This window comes from Podarcis raffonei, chromosome 3 (genome assembly GCF_027172205.1).
Source record: "Podarcis raffonei isolate rPodRaf1 chromosome 3, rPodRaf1.pri, whole genome shotgun sequence".
Taxonomy (NCBI): domain Eukaryota; kingdom Metazoa; phylum Chordata; class Lepidosauria; order Squamata; family Lacertidae; genus Podarcis; species Podarcis raffonei.
The window spans coordinates 778906-804502 of record NC_070604.1 but is presented as its reverse complement, the minus strand read 5'-3'; the positions used below and the strand labels follow the sequence as shown (position 1 = coordinate 804502).

General features: G+C 44.7%; 1 protein-coding gene across 1 annotated transcript in view; it reads right to left on the bottom strand.

Annotated features, from left to right (window-relative positions):
- SETDB2 (SET domain bifurcated histone lysine methyltransferase 2) overlaps positions 1–25273 on the bottom strand; it is a 56231-nt gene extending 30958 nt beyond the window's left edge. Inside the window, exons 1-13 of the mRNA XM_053382351.1 lie at positions 25187–25273; positions 23185–23307; positions 22946–23011; positions 20326–20428; positions 18779–19336; positions 17652–17771; positions 15897–16066; positions 8606–8816; positions 7699–7804; positions 6824–6920; positions 5848–6167; positions 4743–4831; positions 3034–3143 (exon numbers count right to left, since the gene is read on the bottom strand). Coding sequence (XP_053238326.1) covers positions 3034–3143; positions 4743–4831; positions 5848–6167; positions 6824–6920; positions 7699–7804; positions 8606–8816; positions 15897–16066; positions 17652–17771; positions 18779–19336; positions 20326–20428; positions 22946–23011; positions 23185–23307; positions 25187–25199 — 2086 coding nt within the window. The 5' untranslated portion in view covers positions 25200–25273. The remainder of the gene's footprint in view (positions 1–3033; positions 3144–4742; positions 4832–5847; positions 6168–6823; positions 6921–7698; positions 7805–8605; positions 8817–15896; positions 16067–17651; positions 17772–18778; positions 19337–20325; positions 20429–22945; positions 23012–23184; positions 23308–25186) is intronic.
- Between the last annotated feature and the right edge of the window lie 324 nt (positions 25274–25597).

Genomic DNA, 25597 nt, shown 5'->3' with positions numbered 1-25597 from the left:
GGAATACCCTTTCAAACTGTTATCAGATGTTTTCTTATAAGAAAATTCAGCCATACAGCAGGTAGCACTTAACCTACTGTAGTGCCCTAATTTTAGCTGAACCACTGTCCTAAGTCAATTAAGTACGTGAATATGTGTATCAAGATTAAAATTACTTGCAGATAAATAATAGGGGGAAACTGTCAGAAAAAAGTCAATCAACTTTCAAGTGCAGCCCAACAAAGCTCCCTTTCGCAGTGAATATTCTGCAGAAAGAATTTAAAACAAGCATATCTTAGAGGCAAAGGTAGGATAATCACAGTAGTATACTACCTTCCGAGAGGATCTCATTCTTTTGTGATTTAATCTTTGCCTGCAATTTGTGTGTGTATATGCTATAATCGTTGACCAAACTGCGGGAGGCAGTGGAAGACAGAAGTGCCTGGCGTGCTTTTGTCCATGGGGTCACGAAGACTCGGACACAACTAAACAACAACAACAACATGCTATAATCACATTTAACCTTGAGAAAAGCCAGCATCTGGTACATGTTTTTTGTGCTTTTAAGCTTTCTGTTTGTGTGAATGATTTTAGATGCCAGAGTATCACCTGCAATCTTCTGCAATTATCACCTGTGTTACCTTGTTAACGTACTTCAAAAGAGAGAGGATGAGGAGGAAAGCGAGGAGGAAAATGTTGCTGGGATTGAAGAATTTAGAAGGACTTAGAAAAGGAGGTGAAGTGGACAAAAAGGCAGTACAAAAGGGTATTTTTTTTCGGGGTAAAAAACCCAAAGGCCCCATACCCCTGCCTGGTCCAATCTGGTGGCCCCACTCCGCCGGGTGTATGACCCCTTGGAGCCGCTTAACGCCAAGGGCAACCAGCCTCCACGCACTTTTACTATGCAACATGCGCCGTTTACAAGCGCGGATGTTTGCAATTGGAAAAACCAGAATCCTTTTGAAGAGGATCCAGCTCCGGTTTAGTTTAGGTATAATTTTATTTCCCCCCTCCCCACGGTTTTTTTGGTTATTGTATTGTTTATAAATTGTTCTTAAGGGGAGATGGTCAATGCTGCCTGGGAGTGGGCCCCAGCCAACAGGGGCAAATGCACTGGGACACCCAATCTCAGAGGCAGGAGGAGGAGTTACGCGAAGACCAGACCACATCATTCCCGAGGCAGGTTGAGTCGTTGTTTGAAGGATATCTCTGCCTCCGGGTCTGATCCTGACTAGAAGGATACTGGAATCAACAAGGGAGACCCACACGACCTTAAGGAGCTGTTGTGCAATGCCAGGTCAATGACTCACATGACGGCTGTCATCCATGACTTGATCGTGGATGGAGGACTTGACCTGGCATGTGTAAGAGAGACTTGGTTGGATGAAGCAGATGGGCCGGTCCTTGCCGCTGCTTGTCCACCAGGTTTCTCTTACGCACAGCAACCTAGGTCTTATGGGTGGGGAGGGAGGTGTTGCAGTGGTTTTTAGGAAGTCATTAGTTTGCACCAGACGTCCTATTGGGAAGATCCAGTTTTCTGAGTACATGTTCTGGAAGTTGGACAATAGGGGCAGTACAGGATTCCTCCCCACTGCACCAAGGATTCCCTGCCTGAGCTGCTTCAGGTCGTGGCAGATGTTCTCCTGGAGACACCTAGTTTGGTTGTCCTAGGGGATTTCAACATCCATGCTGACACAATCTTACAAGGGGCTGCTCGGGACTTCGTGGAAAGCATATCCTCCATGGGGCTGTCCTTGAATAAGCCTGGCCCAACTCAGTTGCAGACATGCCTTAGACCTGGTGTTCACCTGTATGTATGTTGTTGTTGTTGTTGTTGTTGTTGTCTTTAGATGAAAATGTTGTTGTTGTGTATGTTGTGTTGTTGTATGTTGTTGTTGTCTTTAGATGAAAACAAACAGATACATCCTTAGAAGTCTTAAGTGTGGTAGTAAAATCTGATTCAAATGATACCTCCAGAGAGCAAATAGCAAAAATGAGTTTTTAACAGAATAGTGGCTTGATCATAGAAGCAGGTCCATCTTAAGTTCATAGGTATCTAGATCCTGCCTACCTGTGAGGCCAAAGCTGATCTGATCCATTGAGCTGAAAAGAGTCCCAACCCTGTTATGAAAGTATCTCACAAATAACCAGGTACTTGAAGCTAAGTTTGATAGTGAAGAGGAGAAAGGTTTTTTTATACAACTATCTCATTCTATGAAAGTCCCATTAGACCAACTCCTTCAAAATCTGTTTTTATTAAGGCAGATTTCTTTTTCTGAGAGAGGTTTTGGGCCAGTTCCCATGAACCGCTGTGTCAGTGGTTGTCAAGCAGCATGCTTATTATGCCTCTATTTGTGCTAGCATGCTAAAGCTCCATAGAATCATACAAGTGCAGTTGGAAGGGCCCAACCCCGTGCAATGGAGGAATCTCAACTAAAGCATCCATGACAGCCACCCAACCTCTGCTTAAAAAGTGAAGGGGGAGTCCACCATCCAAGAGCCTGTTCAACTGTCAAACAGCTATCAAGAGACAACTGCAATTATCACCTGATAAACATGTTCATATGAACTGGCCTACAGTAACACAATACCTTCTGTACCTTAAATGCTAATTGTTATGCTAATGCACTAGTCTTCAACTAGTGGGTCGGGACCCTCTAGTGAGTCACAGCCTGATCGAAGGTGGATTGCAACAGAAGCACTACCACTGTGCAAATATATGGTAAAAGAAATTACAGTGGTACCTCGGGTTAAGTACTTAATTTGTTCTGGAGGTCTGTTCTTAACCTGAAACTGTTCTTAACCTGAAGCACCACTTTAGCTAATGGGGCCTCCCGCTGCCACCGCGTCGCCAGAGCATGATTTCTGTTCTCATCCTGAAGCAAAGTGCTTAACCCGAGGTACTATTTCTGGGTTAGCGGTATCTGTAACCTGAAGCGTATGTAACCCAAGGTACCACTGTATGTCCCAAAATATGTTTGGGTTCAAAGTGGGTATTGGGTCTGGAAAACGTTGAAAATACCTCAACTAACAAGACTAAAAAACTCTATAATATTTTTTTCCTGCACTTATGAGCACCACACTGACAAGTAGTCTCTGTTTCAGGCATGCTTCCAGCTTCATAGCCATAATCCCATGTGAGTTCTGTTCCAGCCTTTACATGCCTAGGATGCAAACATATCACACAGTGAATAGAACAGCAACCAAAGGCAGCTGGATTTTTTATGCTCAACAGCTAAAACAGGGTGTAAAACTACCCACAAGCACAACTTCACACTCACCTATTGCAATGGGATTATTTTGTGATGAGGGAAAGGCACTCTACATAAGATCAGTCACTTTTACCTCGTGAGCAAAATGCATGCCATTTGGGGAGGTAAGAAGTTGATATCATGCAGAGAGGTCTTTTGCCATGAGGGTCCCATACAAATGGGGACCTGGTGGCATGATGCCTCCTCTCCTTTCCTAAAACCAGCCCACTGTGACAACCTTTTCTATGCATAAAACAGCCTCACCAAAATGAGAGACGATTAAATCTATGTGCCCTCTTTCTCTGTGGCTGCCGTAAGTCGAGTGAGATGATGGAGACGAGTTCTCACACACACATCCCACTCTCCTCACAGCAACAGCAGGGGGAAAGAAAGGTCTGGATTACCAAACGAGGAATAGTGACACCTAAAGGAATTGGGGCCTTTTCTTTTGAAGTACCTTCCAATTGAGTCTTGGCTCAGCATGACCAAGAGATGGCAAACTTATCATGTGGGATCTTCCAGATTTGGGGGCTGAGCAAACCCTACCAAATTTCAAATTGGGAACTTTCAGCAACACAAAACAGAAAACAGTGAAGAATAAACTAAAGAAGATGGTCACAAAACTGTCTAGTGAAGTGTCTTTCAACTAAAAAAACAAAGTAAATTCTTGTGTCCTGAGCTGAAAGCCAAATCATGAATTGTACGGACATTATCTTTTAGCCTCAGTTTGCAGATCTGTCAAGTGAAAACTACAATTCATTTTGCAGGGTTGGGCAACTGGAGATTATAATTTCAACATTGGCTACGCAAAACAATTATAGTTATCAGCAAGCCAACATTCCCAACATGCAACTGAAGAGACAGCAGGTAATTGAGGAGGGAGAATTTTTAGTTATGTACTTGCAGCCCCTTTAAGCAGGGAAACAAACCAAGAAGCTGCAATTAACCATAGCTTCCCATTACGATTGTTTGTTCGTATCTGAATTCTGGCTTCTTTGTGAGCTAAACCATAGTTCCTGATTTGCATGCAGTGGAAAACTATAATTAATTGCAGTTTCTTGGTTTCTTTTTCCATTTCTACAGGTACACAAGGCTTGTGCAAATCCAATTATGGCTTAATTATGGCTTGTTTCCTTAACCAGGATAAAGGAAACAAATCATTAATCAGTTTAGTGTACTGAGCTGTTCCTTGCCCCTTGAAGTCACGTAAGTTAAGCACCCACTTCTGTCATAGTGGTGCATGCAGAGATGTGCCATTATAGCTTAAGCAGCAACTGACAATCTCACACAGACACACATTTTGTCTTTATAAAAAGAACTCCTGCCACAGTATTTTTCTAGCAAAATAAAGTATTGGTTGGATGGCAGCAAAGTGTGTGCTGAAACCTAGGCTGTAAAGATCAACGTCAAAGCACAGGTTCTAGGTTTTGTACTCTCCCCCCCCCCCCTTGTTGGAAACATTTTTTTGCTCTTTCAGCGGGATGAAGATGAAAGCAATAAAATACATCAAACCTGTTTGTGAAGAATGCCACCCACTGGAAATTTCTGTTGTGGGTCTCTACAAATACACTCTGTACAAAGAGATTAGGGGAGCAGCTGTGCTGTAAACGGAACAAACCAATGAAAATTAAAATGACAGGTTCTGCTATTAATATACTTTCTTGTGCAAATGTTAGTTTAGAAAAAAAAAATCTCTAAAGTGCTCTTGTTTTACAGCAAGATCTTCCCTTTGATCCCAAAACAGATACTTAACATCAAAAGTACAGGAGGCAGAGCAGGGATCTATTTTTAAATGAGTAAGATTTTGTGACAATAATATTGAGATGACTATGTATTGCTTTACTGCCCGTGTTCCTGAAGAATCTTGATCTGACAGCCAAGGGCAATCCTGCTAGAACAGCAGTGTGGGTGCTTAAAAATAGGGGAGACACACTGGCACCCTTCTCAATGCCAAACTGCTAAAGCAAAAGGATCACTCTCTCTGGGATGCTAGGCAGTAAAAGAGAAGAACATTGCTCAGGGACCAAACCTCTGCCTCCATGGAGGGGGCTGCCAGCACAGGACAGGGTTGGAATAGCAAGCCTCCTATGTCTGAGCGAAACAAGCATTTCATACTATCTTGCAAGCTAAGCCTTGAGGGTGAAACACCCAGCCACACACAGTATGAAGGAGGACCTCCGTGAACTGCAGGCGGAATGCCAGGCATGAGATTGGACATGTGCCTGTTGATGCACAGGCAAACTGGAAAGCTGACAATGGTGCTGACCGAGGATCTCAGCTGTTAATGTAGGGAAGGGTGGGGAACTTTTGTCCTTCCACATTTTGCTGGACTACAGTTCCCATCATCACTGACCACTGGTCTTGCTGGCGGGGGCTGATGAGAACTGCAGTCAAACAACATCTGGAGGCCACAAATTTCCCTCCCTTGTAGGGAAACAGTAAGCCAAGGCCATAAAAGATACTGGCATGGTGCAGCCAGTAATGCCAAAAGCAAAAATGGGGCCTGGGGACCAGATGTGCACTGTTTACAAGGGAGGGAGGTGGTTCACATTCAGAATAGATTTCTGCAACACAATAGCCGGCTTTGAAACCAGACACACATACCACTGTTACTTACATTAAGAAATCTGCCCACATTGCCTTCCTTGGTTGCATCCAGCAAACATGGGCTCTCCTTATTCTTTAGGAATTCTTTGCTATCTTCCGTTGCTTGCTTTTTATGAGCAGATTCTCTTCTCCCTCTCTTGAAACTTTTCTTGTGTATATCTTGAGTCCAGAATAGGTCCTTGCTTTTTTTTTTAATCTCTCTGTCATCTTGCACAGCTGGCTTACTGTTCAAAGTGGTGTTGAAAAGAGGATTCTCTTTAACGCAGTCTACACTACCTTCGGACTGTACGATGCTCACCATTTCACCAAGCTCTTCTTGTAGACTTGATTCTGTCAACACACATTTCAGGATAGCGTATCATTAGCGAACATCAAGTTAAACTCGTCCAACAGTTTCAATATCAAACATTCATGCTGTTATTAAAAGTCTCCAGTGTACAATGACAAGTTGCTGTTTGGATGTTGACTGGCCTAACCCAATGATTCCTCGCCATCCTGGGGAAAAACTGACAATTGGGGTACCTCAGGGTTCTGTCCTAGGCCTGGTGGTGTTCAACATCTTTTTAAATAACTTTGATGAGAGAATTGAGGGGATGCTCATCAAATTTGCAGATGACAGAAAATTAGGAGAGGTAGCAAATACCTCAGAAGATAGAATTAGGATTCAAAATTACCTCAACAGATTGGAGAACTAGGCCAAAATGAACAAAATGAATTTCAATAGGGACAAATGTAGAAGGCATAGGGACAAATATAAAGTTCTACACTTACGCAGGAATAACCAGCTGCACAAATATAGGAAATATGCGAAAAAATCTAGAGGTTTTAGTAGACCACATGCTTAACATGAGTGAACAGTATGATGCAGTAGCAATAAAAGCTAATGCTATTCCAGGCTGCATCAACAGAAGTACAGGGTCCAGATCAAGGGAAGTCAAAGTGCCACTGCATTCTGCCTTGGTCAGACCCCACGTAGAGTAACTTACTTTCATCTCCTTTCTTGGCTGCAGCAGTTAGTTTACTTCTTGATGATTTCTGGCACACAGAACTTCCATCATCATCTGAACTGGCACCAGCAATTCCCTCAGAAGAAAAGTTCATAATCAATCGTTTGCTCTTTTGCTCAAAGCCTACACTTCATTTTTTAACAGGTTACCTTGACATGGTGAGGAATAAAATGGCCACTTTCCAGAGCCCAATGCCTTGCACATTATAATGCAGGATTACCTGAAAATAGGGTCTGGAAATAAAAGGTATTTTATTTACGCTCCAATGTGCAGAAAGTATGTGACAGAAATCACTTTCCCCACTCCCCCTTGCAAGACGTAAACATTCTGTGAATATTCTTTTGCCACCGTGATGTAATCAACTAAGATTTGCTAAGACATCCTCAGAGTAGACTGTAAATTTCAAAGGGTCTACTCTTTGACATAGCTGGATACAATTCACTGTCTACTGTAGCAACTTTCCCATGGTCCATAGAAATTTTAGAATAGTATTTTCTGCCCACTGCACTCCCCTTTTCAATAGGCAGACTGAACAAGAAAGCTTTTATCCACACTCTTTATCACTTCACCTATGGTGACTTGAGAAGTAGAAGCAGCAGCTGTAGGACAACACAGACGTGGCTGCCTGCACCCTATAATAGGAGTGGGCAGGTCATCCCCTCACTTCTCACAAAACAAGGGTACAATCTCACTGAGGTGTAGAAATACACATTTTACATGGTGGAAAAGAGAAGGAAGGAGCAAGCTAGTAACAGATTTTGTTGTACCACAAATCATTTTGATAGCTGAAAAAAGAATAGACAGAGAAAGCAGGTGGAACTCCTTGAAGACAAAAAAAAAGGTAGAATTTTTACTAGTTGCCGCTGATGTTTCTGAAGAACAGATGTTCGAGTTTTCGGTCTTGTGACAGCTTCGTAAGTCTGAGTACTGTTACAGCTGTAGCTTTGACAACTCTGAATTCTAAAGAGAAATGGATAAAGGACTTTATGCAACTTGCACAATGAATTATAAAATATTCTTCCTATAAATTTTACAATTTCAAAAGGACAAAGCAAATTTCTTACCAAACATTATATGGAAGTTTTGCAAGGCAGAAACATTAGCATTTAGTAGCATATTAGAACATTTATACTCTGAAGACAATTTCCTATCACAGAGTTTTAAAGCAGGCTAAAGGTTAACCCACTTGTCACTATTAAGGGTTTTTGGTTTTTTTAAGTGTACATAAATTTAACTTCTTGAACCTCAGATAAATGAGGGAGTCAGGGAATTAGGACCAAGTGTTCAAAATCCTTCGTGGCTTTTAGTTCTGAAGATGCAATCATACTGGAAGAAATGCTGAACTAAAGTTGACAAGCTGTTCTCTACTATTTCATTAGATATGTGAAATGTTATTTCTAGCTTGAAAGGTTTCCAGAACTGGTCCAACAAAAGACATCACCATGCTGCCACTACGATTGTTATTAACATTTTTTGTGCCAGTGGTATTGGGAAGGAACAACACAAAATATAAATGGCTGACCACTGCACTAGCTGGACAAGGCCAGGGTCAATGTCAGCAACTGATAAGGCCAGTCCTTCCTTCCCAAGTGAGTCAGAAAAAAGGAAGGGAAGCCTGGGGGAAAGAATGCCTGAGATATTCACTTGCTCCAAACATAAAGAATGGCCTGTGCTGCTGAGCTTTTCTTTGATGGAGTTTACTGGCCATGGAGATCTTGGATAGCACTCACAGTGACTCCCAAAACTGTTACTTGAACTTACACACTTAGCTGATCTTCACCTTTTACGGGCAAAGATTTTTGCTTCCTAGTGGTTTGGATAACTTCAGTCTCTGAATCAGAACAGAACATATCCAGTTTTATCCTTTTTTTAAATAAAGTGTGGCTTCTGTCACCATTCTCTGTATCTTCCTCTTTAACCTCACCACCTTTATCTTTAGGTTGCCTGGATTCATCTTTGCTCATCAATTTGCCTAAAGAAAAAAAGGATATATTCTATATTCTAGTATTTGCAGTGAAACAGATGGGTGTTTGCAGAAACAATGAATGCATTCAAGATTATCCAAATGTAAATTTTAATCCTAACATTACTGACTCTAAAAGTGAACTCAGGCGATTAGTTCCAACATAACTGAGTCCAAATGGGGCCACTGAGAAACAAGAGAAAAATATCAGTAAGTTCAGGGGAACCTCAAAGTCAGCACAACGCAGTTGTCAGGGAACTGCCATCGGAGGAGCAGGAGGTGAAAGGGCTCACAGAGGCTGAGAGAGACTATTCAGCTGAGGAGGGAACCAGCAGGGGGAGAGGTGGAGTTCCAAGGGAAAGTGAGTCGGAGGGAGGGCTCAGAGACACTTCCAGCGAAAATAGTGGGGAGGTTTCAGGACCTCCCATAGGGACACCTACTCCTCGCCGGAAACTGTCACGCCGAGAGTCCAGAAGACGCGTTTCCGTTAAGGAGCTTTTATGCTGGAAGAAGTTCCGTAAACGCCCACTGTCCGATTCTACGAGCGACTGATGGAGCCATGCTTAAGGAGCTCCGTCACAGACAGAGGTTTGTGGACTTAGCCAAACTCTGAGGGACTAGGATTTTACGCACAAGCAGCTCACCATCCCATCACAGCAATCGGACAGTCCCTGAAAGCAGCTTGTGCAGAGAGGCATCATGAGCAACCCAGCCGGAGCCGGGGGAGCAGGAGGAGCTGGAGAGGGTCCAAGCCTGGAAGAAAGGTACAGGGTGTTGGAAGTCCAGCTAGCGCTGCAAACGGCGAGGCTAGAGGAAAGGAGGGCGCAGGATGCAGAAAAGGCAAAAGGCGCTACACTAGCAAGAAAGATGCCAGGATTGGTGCAGAAGTTTGGGGGGGACCCCAGGAACTATCAAGCCTTTAGGACAGAGATGCAGTATGCTCTCGAGCTGCAGTTTGACGACTTTCCCGACGAGGCATCGCGAGTGGCGTTTGTGGTTGGCCATCTCGAAGGGGGGGGCGAGAGACTGGGTTAGACCCCTGATGGCAGGGAATAGTGAAATGCTGAAGGACACGAGGAAGTTTTTTCGCGCCATGGATTTGATGTTTTCCAGCGAGATTGAACAGGGACTGGTGCGCAGACAATTGATGGCTTGTAAACAGGGGAGCCGATCGGTTCGTGAGTACTGGACTGAGTTTACAATGCTGATACATAAATTGGGGTGGGACCTATCGGCGGAACCCATTCAAATGCTTTTGAAGAGGGGCTTTCTTCGGCGGTGAAAGACGAACTTTCCCGGGCGCCCAGGGCGGAGTCTATGGACCAGCTGACCAAATCAGCGCTGACCATTGGAGCGCGCCAGGAGGCAAGAGCCTTGGAGAAGCGGGAAGGGAAAGGAGAGTGTTGGAGGGATTTCCACATTCCAGAGATTCCGGAGCCAAATTTCCCGCCAGGAGAGCCGATGGAAATTGGAACAGCGCGCGCGCGCGCAGTTTCAAATCCCAGTGAAGGGAGGAAGAAGGAGGGGAAGAGCACCAAGAAATGTTATCTCTGCCAGCAGCCAGGTCACTTTGCCAGAGTCTGCCCGCAAAGAAAGGAATGGCAAGGGATGGCGGGAGCTGTTGGGGGGAAGGAGGAGGGAGTCCAGGAGCCAGTAAAAGCCAACGCCTGGCTGCCACCGTCAGGGCACAGCAGCCAGTCCAAGGAGCAGTAAAAGTGCCCACTCCGGAACCTCCAAGACCAGCCCTAGTAATACAGGTGTTGCTAGAGCTGGCAAACGGATACCCACTAAAGACAAAGGCGCTGTTGGACTCAGGCAGCTCCTGTAATTTTATGAGCAAGGAGTTTGCAGCTGAACACCAGATACAGATACTCCCTTTAAGCAACCCCCTGCAGGTGACCACGATCGATGGGAGGGAGCTGTTGGGAGGAGAAGTTAGCCTACAGACCGTCCCAATGGTTATGAGGGTGGCCAGGCACGCCGAAAGGATAGCGTTCAATGTGGCCACCCTGGGAGGGGCTCCCGTTATTTTGGGAATGAGCTGGCTAGCGTTGCATGATCCGCTAGTGGGCTGGCATCAGAGAGTGGTCTCCTTTGGGTCAGCACATTGCCTGGAACACTGCAGAGAGGGAAAGGTGCCGGAAGGGGCAAAAGCCTTTCTAGCAGGGACGGAAGTGGCGGACAAAGGGAAGGTGCCCAAACAATACGCTGACCTGAGCAAGGTCTTCAGCGAAAGGGAAGCAGATAAACTACCACCGCATAGAGCCTTCGACTGCCAAATTAACCTGGTCCCTGGAGCCCAGCTCCCCGTGGGCAAGCTGTACGCCATGTCAGACAGGGAAATGCAGGAGTTAAGGGAGTTTATTGATAAAAACTTGAAGAGGGGCTTCATCAGAGAGTCCAGAGCGGTGGGGGGGAGCCCAGTGTTTTTTGTGGACAAAAAAAAAAACGGATAAACCCAGGCTTGTAGTGGACTACCGGGCCCTAAATGCAGTGTCAGAACCAGTGACTTTCCCCATGCCCAGAATTGATGACATTTTGACCAGGGTGAGGAAGGGAAAGATATTCACGAAACTGGACCTGAGAGGGGCATACAACCTGATACGAATAAGGAAAGGGGATGAATGGAAAACCACCATGTTCACCCCTTTGGGGGCTTTTGAATATTTAGTTATGCCCTTCGGATTGCAATCAGGCTCAGCATGTTTTCAATCGTTCATGAACCACGTCCTGGGGCCTCTGCTCTACAAGAATTGCGTGGCCTTCCTCGATGACGTGTTGATATATTCAGAGAATGAGGAGCAGCATGTAAAGGATGTCAGGGAAGTGCTGAGCCAACTGCAAGCAAACCAGCTGTGGGTGAAAGTGGAGAAGTGTCAGTTTCACACCAAGGAGGTGGAATTCCTGGGGTACCGCTTATCAGACAAGGGATTAGCCATGGATCCAGGCAAGGTCCAGGCGGTGCTGGAATGGAAGACACTGAAAACGAAAAAGGATGTGCAAAGGTTCTTAGGGTTTGGGAACTTTTACCGTAAATTCATCAAGAACTTTGCCCACTTAACGGCTCCCATCACGGACTGTCTCAGCAGCAAGAAGAAATTCGTTTGGACGGCGGAGGCGGAGCAAGCATTTGAGGAATTGAAAAGGGCATTCGCTTCGGAAGAACAGCTCCTGCATGTGGATTTACAAAAACCCATGAGAGTGGAAACTGATGCCTCAGACCGGGCGGTGGGGGCGGTGCTGCTTCAGCCGGGGAGGAATAAGTCGGAATGGAGACCGTGTGCCTTCTTTTCGCGTAAGCTGAACAAATCCGAGAGGAACTACACCGTATATGACCGAGAACTACTCGCCATTCACGAAGCGTTCCGGAGATGGAGACATTTACTAATTGGCGCACAGCATAAGGTGCAAGTGTGTACGGACCACAAGAATTTGGAGTATTGGAGAACGGCACGAGTGCTCAACCAACGACAAGTGAGGTGGGCCCAGGAGTTCTCCAAATTCCATTTTGAAATTTGCTATGTGCCAGGTCCAGAAAACATCAGAGCGGACGCTCTCTCTCGCAAACCTGAATATTTGGAGGGGGAGGGAGCGCTTGAAGAGAGACATATCATCCCAGAGGACCGCTGGGTGTGTGGGGCGGCCTGGGTGGGGCAAAGGGAACTGGTAGAGGGAACGGTAAATGATGAATATGCCCAGAATAAGCTCAGAGGTTTAAGGAGAGAGGGAGAAGACCCCGGAGGTTTTGAAGAAAGAAACGGGGCATTGTATTACAAAGGGGCACTATATATACCCGAAGGGGAATTGAGGGGGAGAGTACTCAAACAGCTGCACGACAACCCCACAGCGGGGCATTTTGGGCAACACAAGACCATGTGGTTGGTGACCAGGGAGTTTTGGTGGCCCAAGGTAAGGGAGGATGTACGGGAGAATGTAAGAGGGTGTGACCAATGCCAGAGAGCCAAAGGAGAAAGGCGGGCGCCAGCGGGGTTATTAGAACCGTTACCCACACCAGAACGACCGTGGGAGGCGGTATCGATAGATTTTATGACTGATCTGCCTAAATCCCAGGGGGAAACCGCCATACTAGTCGTAGTAGACCTGTTAACTAAGATGGGTCACTTTGTAGCTTGCTCACATGCAGTCACGGCGGAAGAGACAGCGAAATTGTTTGTAGAACATATTTTTAGGCTGCATGGCGCCCCCTTGAGGGTGGTCTCCGACAGAGGGAAACAGTTCACGTCCAGGTTCTGGAGGAAACTTATGAGCTTGTTGCACGTAGAGGTCAACTTTTCGACTGCCAGGCACCCTGAGACCAATGGGCAGGCGGAGAGAGCAAACGGTATCCTCCAACAATACCTGAGGTGTTATGTCAATGACAGAGAGAACGATTGGGTCGAAAAGTTGGCGCTAGCGGAATTTGCGTACAATAATGCGGAGAATGTGTCCACCGGGATGAGCCCCTTTTTGGCTAATTATGGGTGCCACCCCAGGGCGTTTCCAGGGGGAGGAGGGGAGAGATGGAGTGTCCCGGCCGCTGAACATTTTGTAGAAGAAATGGAAGCGATCCATCGTCAACTCCAACTCAACTTAGAAAGGGCCAAAGAAGAATATAAGAGGCAGGCAGACAAGAGCAGAAGGGAAGGTGAAACCATTAGGGTGGGGAGTCAGGTCTGGCTGTCAACCCAAGGGTTGCTGTTCAAGGGGGGTTGCAAGAAATTGAGACCCAAAAGATTGGGACCATTTGAGGTCATCCAACAGGTCAACCCAGTGGCTTTCAGACTCCGGTTACCGAACCACATGAAACTGCACCCAGTATTCCACAGGTCATTACTGTCACCATATAGGGGGGAAGGTGAAGGGGTATCCACACGGGGGCCAGTCTTAGAAGAAAGGGAAAGCAGCAACCATGTGGCGGAGATCATCGACTCCAGGTGGAAGGGTAATCAGGTGGAGTATTTGGTCGCGTGGGAAGGTGAACCGGAGTCGGAAAACACCTGGGTGATGGCAGAGGAGGTCAGTGACGAGATCTTGATCGAAACGTTCCACCAAAGGTTCCCCAGGAAACCTCAGCCAGTAGCGAGGTTCCGGAGGGAGTACTTTGGCACCACCGACGATGAGGAGGAACTGGAAGGATTCAGGGAATCGGAGTTGGAAGAAGGAACAGACTCCGATGAGGAGGAGTACTTGGAAACCGGAAACAGCAACCGGTGGAGGGAAGTGTTCAAAACTTCGGAAGATGAGGGAGGTTCTTTCAGGGGTTTTGCTCCCTCGCCTCCCGCAGAGGAGGGGAGGGAAGGGGGTGAAGGGGGCCCTGGAGGGGAGGTGGATGTCAGGGAACTGCCATCGGAGGAGCAGGAGGTGAAAGGGCTCACAGAGGCTGAGAGAGACTATTCAGCTGAGGAGGGAACCAGCAGGGGGAGAGGTGGAGTTCCAAGGGAAAGTGAGTCGGAGGGAGGGCTCAGAGACACTTCCAGCGAAAATAGTGGGGAGGTTTCAGGACCTCCCATAGGGACACCTACTCCTCGCCGGAAACTGTCACGCCGAGAGTCCAGAAGACGCGTTTCCGTTAAGGAGCTTTTATGCTGGAAGAAGTTCCGTAAACGCCCACTGTCCGATTCTACGAGCGACTGATGGAGCCATGCTTGAGGAGCTCCGTCACAGACAGAGGTTTGTGGACTTAGCCAAACTCTGAGGGACTAGGATTTTACGCACAAGCAGCTCACCATCCCATCACAGCAGTGTTTAAGGCGAAACTCCAATGAAGATTGAGGATGCTCAGCAGTCACAGAATGTGAAAAATGGGCGGAGGAAACTAGGCTGCCGGTGGAGTAGAGTATTCTAGAGGTCAGCATGGCTGCCCTTGAGTACTTGAGTTCTCATGGGTTTGGAAGTGAAACTGGGCCATCCAAAAACAAGACGGTGTTTTCTGCATAGCCTGGGAACTTGTTAGGCACATTGAACTTTGAATCATGAGCTTCCACGGTGTATAAAACACTACAGTGTCAGTTGATAAGTGAGGGTGGGGGGAATGGAGAGGAAATGGGGGTGGGGAGGGAGTGGCCTGCCAAAGTCCCTAACAGCTTATCCAAAGCACCCTGGGGGAAGATTAGGGCTCGAGGGGCCAAGACATCCCTCCCTGCATTATCTAGCAATGCTTCAGGAAGAAGGAAAGAAAAACACTTCTCCCCCTTCTCTCCATAATTCTCATCCCATTCCTGTTATGTAAGTATAAAATGCTCAGGTTCCAGAATAGCAATAAGCCCCAAACAAGCTCTCTATATAGCAGCTTTAAATAATTTCAGTGTGGTTTACATTCCATGGTAAGGATGATTGGGGTTATTTAAATGAATCAAATTGATTTCTCCATGCTGGCTGCAGGCAACACCAGGCTTACATGCTTCTTACAATGGGTATTTTGGATTTGGACTTCTTTTTTAAAAAACTAAGCAGGAGTTGGGGCATGATCTATTCAAGTGTGGGCAAGACACCCATCTGTCTTCTCTCTTCCTGTGAATGCCAGGGGTGCTGGGCCATTATGCAGACTGAGAAGACTTTGTGCATCTCCAGTCCTCTCTTTGGACCTGGTATTTGGAAGACGGCCAGCACATAGTTAAAACTATAGAGTTAGTTCCCACAAGAGGTAGGGATGCCCACCAGTTTGGATGGCTCCCCCAAGACGAGAGAGGGATGGGTTCTGCCATGTTTACTGTACATATGTATAAGTTCATAACACTTGGAACCTATTTTTACCATCCATTTCCTGTTTGAACACTCAATATTCCAGTTACTGCCTCACTATGTCTAATGTTAACCGTGAATTTTCTACCAAGATACGCAGGTTTTACTTTGGAACTATTTGAAGGATGGTCCCCCCCCCCCCAAGTTGACTTTTGGGTGGGATTTGTATTTTGGTGACTGTTTTAGTATGTTGAAAAGGAAAATGCAATGAATGTAAGTAAGAATATAGTTTATATAACTAAAGGAAATGGAAGAAGATATTTGCATATGTATATCTATTTGTGAAAAAGCAATAAAAAAATCCTTTCCTGGACTAATGTAGTCCTTTCCTGGACTACATTAAATTACCTGAGTATGTACAAACGAAAGTTCCTTTGTCAATGTCATCAAGGCAACGGACTCCCCAGCCCTTCTTTTCAGTTTTGAAGACCTGCAGCCGAACCTGAAGACCATGCTGCACTAATCTGTTCTGGCACATAATCTTGTCACAGCTGCATAACACGCTGCATTCATAAATTCTGCCACAAAAAGAAAACAGCAGCATTACAGGTTCAATAGTTCAGAGCAGCTGAGTGAACAACGTTGAGGACAAGAGGATTCTCTTGGAGCTCCAGCACTTTCTCAGGAGCTGCTGCATGTTTTGATGAGGAAACTGAAGCAGCAATACGCACCGCTAGCATAACTGCTAGCACCTACAATATTTGGAATACCTACAGAAGAAAATGCAAGCCTCACTGCAAGAGATCCACATTGCTATAGGAAACAGCAAATGTATGAATAGTATGAGGCTGAATTAGACTTAATTAGCGCAAGGAAATGAGAAAGCAAGAGGAGTAGCAATATACAATAAAAGGATCCTAACATGGAAGTACCAACAGTACAGTGTGATGATGCATTCTGAAAATGTATAGCCCACACATTCAGTATTTATAGTTAGGGGCTTGTATCAAACACTGCAGTTCCAACTTGCACAGCAAATGTCCACCTGCACAAAGGAATTTCTCCCTCCTTAACCCTGCAGCCTGCTGGGCACCCCGAAATCTGCTCCAGAGTGTTGGGTCAGGTGGGAGGAACCATTTTTATCAGGGCATAACGCCCATATTTTTGGTTGTTAGAGTATGTTTCTATTTATTTAGCTCACCTTTTAGCATGTCATCCCATACAGCTCAACACAAACAAACTGTAAACTTCATAAAAAGGCTTGTGCAGAAAAGCTTGTATTGACCAGATGTCAAAATGTCCATAATCATGTGGCCAGACACAGCTTAGACAGGAGAGCACTCCACAACCTGAGGGCCATTAAAGAAAAGGCCATCTCATGCAACACTGTCTTGTGAACCTTACAGGTAAGCAAATGTGCCAATAGGGACTCCCCTGGAGATCTCAAAACCTCGGCCACTTAACATTCGCTGAATTGTAGAGTTAGAAGGGACCACAAGGGTCATCCAGTCCAAACCCCTGCAAAGTAGAATCTTTCACCCAATGTGGAGATGAGATTAAGATTCTCATGCTCCACTGACTGTGCTATCACTCCATCATCATCATTATTATATGTATACACTAGTTATTATTAAAGCATACATAACACATTTCAAGTACTTCAAAAAGATAAAGCAATATTATTAACTTAAAGTAATCATCTTGCAATAACATAAAAACTTTTATCTCAGCTTACTAAAAGCTGAACATCAATGTAGGTTAGAGTATCATACTATCTGACCCCAATTAAGAGTCAAATGCAGGAAAGTACTTGCTTGGCATCTAAACGTTGATACTGATGGTGCCAGGCCAATGTATCTTGCGATAAATTTATAATATAAATAAAGGAACTGCTAGTACATGAAAACCACAATTTCCATTATATTTGTTGCCCAATCTTGTCTACTAGGATCCAGGATACCTTTTTTTTAGTTGTTTTTTTTTCTGGGGCAAGTTCAATGCTACACTTTTCTTCTGTTAAGCTGAAAGCTGCCACTTAAAATAGAACAGCAAAGCAATGGGGTTCCCATTCTCTACATGACCAAAACAAGACAGCTTGAATTAAGGACACAATGGAACCACCATGTCTGGCCTTCAGGTAAAAATAAAGTTGGGGTTGCATACCCGCTGGGCACAGGTCCATCGAGTCTTTTATAATTATATCCATTAGATGCTTCTTTTCCTGAAGACACAGAAGCTTCATGGCAGTTTCTTTCAGTTAGAAGCAGACATGCACATTTTGTCCTAGAAAGCACACAGTAGATCTAGTGCAAATAAGGATATGAAATAAAGCAATATAGCCCATTTACTCTCTGGACATGTGTTTAATCATTAAATTTTCAAAGGAGCTGATAGGTAGCACAGCAAGCCAATAGCTGTCTCAAGAAAGACAGCTTAGCCAGCAAGTTAAATATTACGATACTTTCCATTTAACAGAGCTGCTTATTTAAAGCTTTTTATGTTCTCTGCATGTTTAAAAAGACTTAATAGTAAACAGTTTTGAAAAGTACATTAGTGTACCCCACTGTCAGGCTTCAAGGTATCCAATTCCTCCCCCAGTGGCAACCAAAAAGCAGATAAACGAGAAGAGTTCTTACCACATAATTTATTCAGTATTCAGAGAGACACGAAGGAATGCAGTCTCTATTAAATAATGGCATTGCTCCGAGTAAAGTCCAATCCCCCCGTCTCTTCTATTCTACGTCATCGCTGCACCGGCTGATCTGAGCTTTCTGCCTCTGAGGTTTCTGTTCTACTACTCTCAATGCCCGCCTGGTCCTGGGAGAGCGGGGATCAGGAATGCTTTCCAAGGACACTGAGTCTGTCAGCTGTCTCTCCCCCAGTGCTTCTTCCTGCTGTTCCTCTCCCAATATTCTCCAGATTTTCTCCTCTGCAGCCTTCTGCAAACCACTGTTCTAAATCTATACTGTCCTCCTGTTCTTGGGAAGGTTCAGGAGAAGGGGGGGGGCTCCCACCATTCCTCCTCAGTCCAGCCCCCGACACCCACTCTTTAAATTAAACCCAGGACTGCACTGGTCTAGGCCCTTTTTATGAAAAGCGTAAGAATAGAATACCGTGTCCATGCTTGATTTGTAGAAATCAGGTAAGTCCTCACCTTTGGCAATACAGTTTAAAGCTGCTAACTCTTTGCAAATCTGTAGATTAAATGCTGCACACCACTCTGCCACAATATACATGTAAATATGTCCAAGGGTATTTGCAGTGCTGAACAGTAGGTTTAGAATACATACCTGTCTGTGCAGCCATCTGTGCAACTGCATGAGTCAATAAACATGCTGGAGAAATTGTTCAAGAAGTATCCATGGGGCCAAGAGACCTTCCGATATTTAAAGTAAGGTAGTCGGTCGTGGTCTATGTCATTACAGAAAGAAACTGGTATTGTCTCTGCCCCGTTGCTGATATCAAAATCAAACACAAAGGGCTGGCAACTAGGATTGTTTCTAAACACCTGTACATAGGTATTGAAAGAAAAGTGATCTAAATATAAGTAAGTGCACTCTGTCTGAAACAAATAATTCTGAACATCTTGAAAATTTCTCAGACTCCTTCCACAGGGAGCTTTGTATATAACATTGTGTGACTTTGACACATAATCTGGTTTGGCATGCCATCTTTGGAAGCGACACAGCATTGGCAGATGAAGAGGGTTTTCATCCTTGTATGAATTCCATGGCCTTTTGGCAAGACATTCTTTAGAGCAGACATGATCCTCATAGGGGAATTTTGAAGACACTTCTGCAGGTTCGCCTTTACTCCTTGAATGTATCGCCTCCTTTATCTTCATTCTTCTGTTTACAAGCACACATGCAAGTGTTGGAAGCAAAATATGTCAGGCAATCAGTAAGTTAGTTAAGGTTTGTTCAGATACAATTGTTGATTGAATTCACTCATTTCAAACCACAAAAGTGAGCATTTTGATCACATTTGCATTCTGCATCCATCTTAATAATAATGGTCAGAGGAGAACATGTGTGGCAAATTGCTGACATCAGTTATGAATGTTTTTCATTTGGTATCCAGAAACCTCTGTCTAAAGGAGCTCCGGGGTGTAGGAAGAAGGGCATGCCCCAAGCACTGGATTCTGACTTTGTCCACCTGAGCCAAATTCACTTTCTGGTCAGGGGTGTGGGGAGGAGAGGAGAGGAGAGGAGAGGAGAAAGGGATCCCTAGAGGCCTCTGTGTCACCTTCAGCCTACAGAATGAGGATTGGGTCCTTTCCTCCTGAGCAGAGCTGCTCAGATCCTGAAGGGAGGTTAGACAGGAAGACTGGTTTAGAAAACGGGGCAGAATTAGGGAGAAAGCAGAGGAAGGAGCCCAGAAGGGGAAGGCCACCTGGGGAAATGAATGGGCAGAGCAGAAAGGGACAGGCACTGCGGTAGAGACGACGGAAGTCTATATGCAAGGTCTTACATAACCAGTCACTCTTGGACTAGGGATGGGTGAATCACTACTTCACTACATTTCCCTATCAGTGATCCATTCCTTCCTCCACATTACCACAATGAAGGGCATTTTAAAAACAAGCATGTGACCTAAAATGGAAATTTTGGGCCATATTCCATGCACTTTGGTCTGTACTCTATGAAGTGCTGTTATCCTACTGACTGCACAGTGGTTCAGGTGGCTTCAACGGTTGTGTCCACCTCAAAACGTGGAATGAACAAAATCCTCAAGCATCCCTATCTGTAGGGTTCTAGATGGTTTTGTTGTTCCTAATTTTTAGAGTAACAGTACAAACTCCTAAGAAATAAAAGCAACAAAAATATGGTTTACTCACAAAGAAAAATCATCTCCAGGATTCTCTATAATTTCACTTGAGGCAGAAGGATGTAAACCAGGCTCAAATTTCTGCGTATCTTCTTCAGTAACAGCATTATTTACTTTGAAAAGTAAAATATAAACTCTAGCAATATACATTTTAGATTGCAGTTAAGAACAGTCACAATTAAATGCAGTACAGACTTTTATTTAAACCAATAATGATTTGTAATTATGCATATATTAACAAAGGTCTTAAGACAGCATTTTAAGTGCATTGTTTTAATATTGAATTATTTCGCACATGACAAGAATCTTCTGCTGTCATCAGCCTGAGTGTCTTCAGTTGTATTATGCCAATTCCACCCTCATGCTTCAAATCACTGTGAAACTTTGGGGATCTGAGGACATATGGGGTATATTTTATCCTACCTCATCCCAGACTCCCAAGAAAGCTGGTGATTTTAAGGCAAAATAACTCTGTGACTATTGTCAAAACAGAAATCAAAACAGAAATCAACATAATGGATTAATTTGCCACTCCCAGGACTGCAAAGTATTTGCACAGAATAGGGGGTGGTGGCTTTGTCCTTTGGAAAGATAGAATATGTCAAACACTGTGAGTGGCATTCAACCACATTTTGCTCAGAATAGAATCATTAAAATCAATGAACAGGACCAAGTTAATTAATTTCAGTGGGTGTGCTCTGAGTAAAACTTAGTTGAATACCACCCAAATGTTATAGATTTCTTCCAACACTTCAAGAGCTCAAGGTTAAGGCCAAACTAGAGGCAAGGTTGGTGACTGATGTGTTGGTGATTGTACACCAACCAGGGTGGATTTGATTTAAATCAAATCCATTTAAATCACGATTTAAATCACTAGTCAGTAAGACTTGATTTAAATCACTAGTCAGTTAGACTTGATTTAAATCGTTTTTTTACAGATTGCTGGTATAATCTTAATATTTACAACCAGATGAAGGTTTCATTTTTGGAATAATAAATTTTCAGAGTATTTTTTACAGTTATATCAAAAATTGCTGATTTGGTTATACTATTAGAAATACATAGACAGATAATTATGAAATTATTGTGAGTTTTAATAAGTGAATTGTTTATATTTGAACAACTTTTCTGCTGTACTTTATTGGAAGGAGAAAAATAATCATTTCCTTAATAACAATTTAAACAATTTATTTAACTAAAACAGTAACATTATAGCATATGTATCCATGTCTGTTAACTGATGTGGTTAAACATTTTTTTTAAAAAAACAACTTAGACTGAGTTTTAGCACACATGAAAAACTTAAAACAAATCCTTATTACCTCTGTACTATAATGTAACTTAAATAGAAAACTATCTTTAGAAATATTTTTCCTCCAAAATCATTTTATTTTAAAAATCTGATTTAATTTTTTTTAATCCGATTTATAATTTTAAAAATCCTTTTTTTTAATTAAAAGAAATCATTGGTTTTTATCCACCCTGTTGTACACTATGCCCAAGTGAGGAACAATAAATAAATGCAGTGTTTAGTTATTGCACGATGAGATTAAGCAGGATGGCTTGGAAACTCCTTCACCAGAAACTCTGGAAAACCACAAACTGCCTTCAGTTGGATGGAGTCTGAGTCTGACCCAGTAAAAGGGGAACAATTATGTCCCACCTAACAGAATTCATGTGACCATCAAAGCAGGGGTGGGAAACCTCAGGCCCAGGGGCCAAATGTGACCCTCAAAACTCTCCCCAGGCAGCCCCCTCCCTGGCCCAGCTTCACATGCTGCACTTTGGCCTGACTGGAATGTGTCCTTGAGCTCTGATAATGCCTCTTGCTGTCTGGATGTGTAAACTAGTCTACTGCAAAAAGGTAAAATATAAATTAGCATATTTTTCAGTGTATGACACCCCCTATTTGGGGGGGACTCAAAATTAAGGAAATGGGGGCAGATTGCCCCCGTGTATAAGACTACCCCCCTTTAACATTATTTTTTAGTGAAAAAAAAACCTAGTCTTATACACGGAAAAGTATGGTAGTTGCTCTGCCCACCTTTTCACCTGACCCCACCCACCAGTAGCATGTGGCCCTTGGAAGGCTGCCTAGAAGAGAACATGGCCCTCAGACTGGATAGGTTCCCCATTCCTGCTTTAAACCTTTGGGATGCAAAGCCCAGAGGAAAAGCAGTGCCCCCACCAATGCCTTGCAGCTGTAGATGTCACGACTCTCAGCATTCCTAACCTTCTCACGAGAAATTCTAAAATTATTCTCCAAGTTATATACCGCAGACAGATCAAAAGATGTCTGTAACCGTGTTCAGTGGGGGATCAGGAACATATACACATGCCTGACTTCTGCACATTGGACTTTACGCTTGAATGGAACAGAGCCCAAACATCCATAATCCTAATACTCGAAAGAGAATTGAACAAATCAGGCTACACAATTAGGCTCCCATAGCAATGTGAAGCTCCAACATGCAGGCCAAAAGATAGGCATGGACATAATCCTACTCCCAAACCCATGAAGTGCCATATTAGAATGGGTTTTCCATAGTTTTTGAAGAGATAGCTAATATTTCATGTTTTCTAGCTTAGTAAAAACCAACACACAGAAAAAATGGAAACTCTTTTCGTACCATTTGTCAGAGGTAGGAGGTTAGTCATATCCACTTGATTCACAAATGCCAAAGCTTGGCAGTACTCTGTTTAAATAAAAGTAATACCGACTTTTAAAAATCTGTATTAAAAATACAGTCTCTAAAAATGATAACCATACAAATAAATGCATGGTAAAGCTTAGCTTGCACTGTTTATTCTATATGCAATATGAATTAAGCCATTCAAGGTTTGATTATCATAACAAAGGATTCCAAACCTTCATCTGTTGCAGTTCTGTCCTTGATCTTCTGCTTCAGAGACCAAAGTACCTTCTGCACTTGCTCAAATATCAAGTCCACTCGGCTATCTTCAATCTGCCTCCAAAACTCTGTTGCATCATCTGTGGGGCAAGGGGGAGTTCTAAGTTTCAACAGTTTTTTCGTTGGAAGAAACACCCAAATACCACCTCTCCAGAGTTTTATTTCATTGTAAACCTCGCCTTCAATCAACTGTGATTCCAGCGCAGTACCCTTCCCATCTAAACTCAAATTAACAATTCTAGAAAAACCATAAAAATAAATTATAGGTTCTTATCTTTCCTACTAAAGTCAGCGGACTAACAGCAGGTTCTGTAACTCCCCAATAGTTTGACTTTTCCCCAAGGAACACTCCTCCTCCATTATCTCCTGAGTCAGGAGAACGCCAACAACAAAAATACAGCAGTGCCTGCGTTGGCACCAGGTAGATTTCCAGAGACAGGAAATTTCAAACCCATCAAAGTCCTTTTGTGAGTTTCAAGGTACATGCCTCACTCAGCAATGGACAGGAAAGCCATCCACAGCAGATCTTAACATATGGGCACAATGACAGCAGGAAAGGCATTCCTTCAGGTAACTGTGTCCTAAGTCATTTGAGTCCTTCTAAATTAGTCCTAACCCTGAGGTGAATTCAGTAGCTTACAGGCAGACAGTGCAGCCTTTTCAGAACTGGTGCTCAGCTTGACAAGTCAGCCAATACGCTTGCTGCAGTCCATGTTACACTAATCTAATCTGGAGTTACCAGAGCATGAATCACTATATCCAGGTTATCTCTGCCTCCAGTGTTAGAAATTAGTTATGCGCATTTTCCAACTGGCACAGGTCCAATTGCGAGCATGTGGAGATCTCTGGGTGCCTGGTGACAAACATCCCCATCCGGCTGGCTTTAAGAAAGTTAAGCAGGTAAGCAGAAGAGCGATTTTTTCTTGCATTACACCCCACCTTTTTCTCCAAGGACATGGCTCACACACACACACACACACACACACACACACTGCAGTTAATGACCCTGTGAGGCAGGTTAAGAGGCTGTGACCGGCCCCAGGTCACCCAGTGAGCTACATGATTGAGTGGGGATTTGAACCCAGATCTCCCAGGTCCTCGTCCGATGCTCCGGCCTCTGAATGCCAGTTATTGGGGTTCATAAGTGGATTGGCCGTGCTTGCTGGCTTCCAATAGGTATCTGGCTGGCCAGTGTGAGAAATGGATGCTGGACTGGATGGGCCAAAAGGGCTCTTCTGACATTGTTATAATATTAGTGCAGTGAACGGACACTCCCAGTTGCTTAACAACAGACACAACTGTTTCCATAATGGAAAAGCACTGAGGCCTGAAAGAGCCATGACATTTCAATGCTGTTTTGGTAAGATTTTATTATTCTCACTAATTGTAGAGTTGGAAGGGACCCTGAGGGTCCTCTAGTCCAACCCCCTGCAATGCAGGAATCGCGACTAGATCAGCCCGACTCTGCTCAGAAACCTCCAAGAAAGGCGAGGCCACCACCTTCCCAGAGAGTCTCTTCTACTGTCAAACAGCTCTGGCTGTCAAGACTCTTATTTTTCTTTGTTTTAGACTGCCACCTGTGTTTTGCATTCCCTACAAAACCGAACAAACCCTTTTTTTCAAAACACAGCTGCAACCAAAAAGGCCCCTTTTTCCTGTTCGCAAACGTGGCCGGGTTCGAGGAGGAGAAGCGGGACGGGGTGGCTGTGCGCCCGGTCCTAACGCTGGCGCCGGTCCCGCGGGTTGTGGGAAAGCGCTGCCTGCGAGCGCAAGTCCACACGAGCAGCGGCCGACGCGCGTCCTGGGAAGGGGCTTAGCAGGCGGCCTCGCGGGTCTCCCTCCTCCGGCCCAGGCAGCTGCCAAGGGGCGAGAGCGAAGGGCGCGGAAAGGGAGGTGGCCAAGCGGGATTGACGCGCCCGCCCATCCCCCCCCCGCCCCTCTCCGCGCCCCGCACGGTACCTGCCAGCGCCATGGCCGCCCGCCCGCCCGCCTCCTTCTTCCCGGCGGCCCTCGCGGGATTCCGCCCTCGCTGGGCCCCGTCTCTCGCCTCTTTCTGCGCACGCGCACTGGAGCCCAAGCCCCGCCCCCGCCGCGCTCTGTGACATGCGCAGTAAGCAAGTGAGCTCACCGGCAGAAAAAACTGGGGGAATCTGCGCTTGGCAAGAAAGACCCAGGAGTCGCGAGACTCGCATGCAAACAAGCGCCGACCTCGGGGGCGCCAGGAATCCCGTGGACTGGTCGCTTTTTCCCAGGGCAACCGAAAAGCCAGACCTTAAGGAAGGAACAAACACACACGCGTCCACACGCACTTTAAGGCCAGCATTTTAAAAAATAAAAGAAACCGTTCTTTTTTTTGCAAAAAAACAAAAA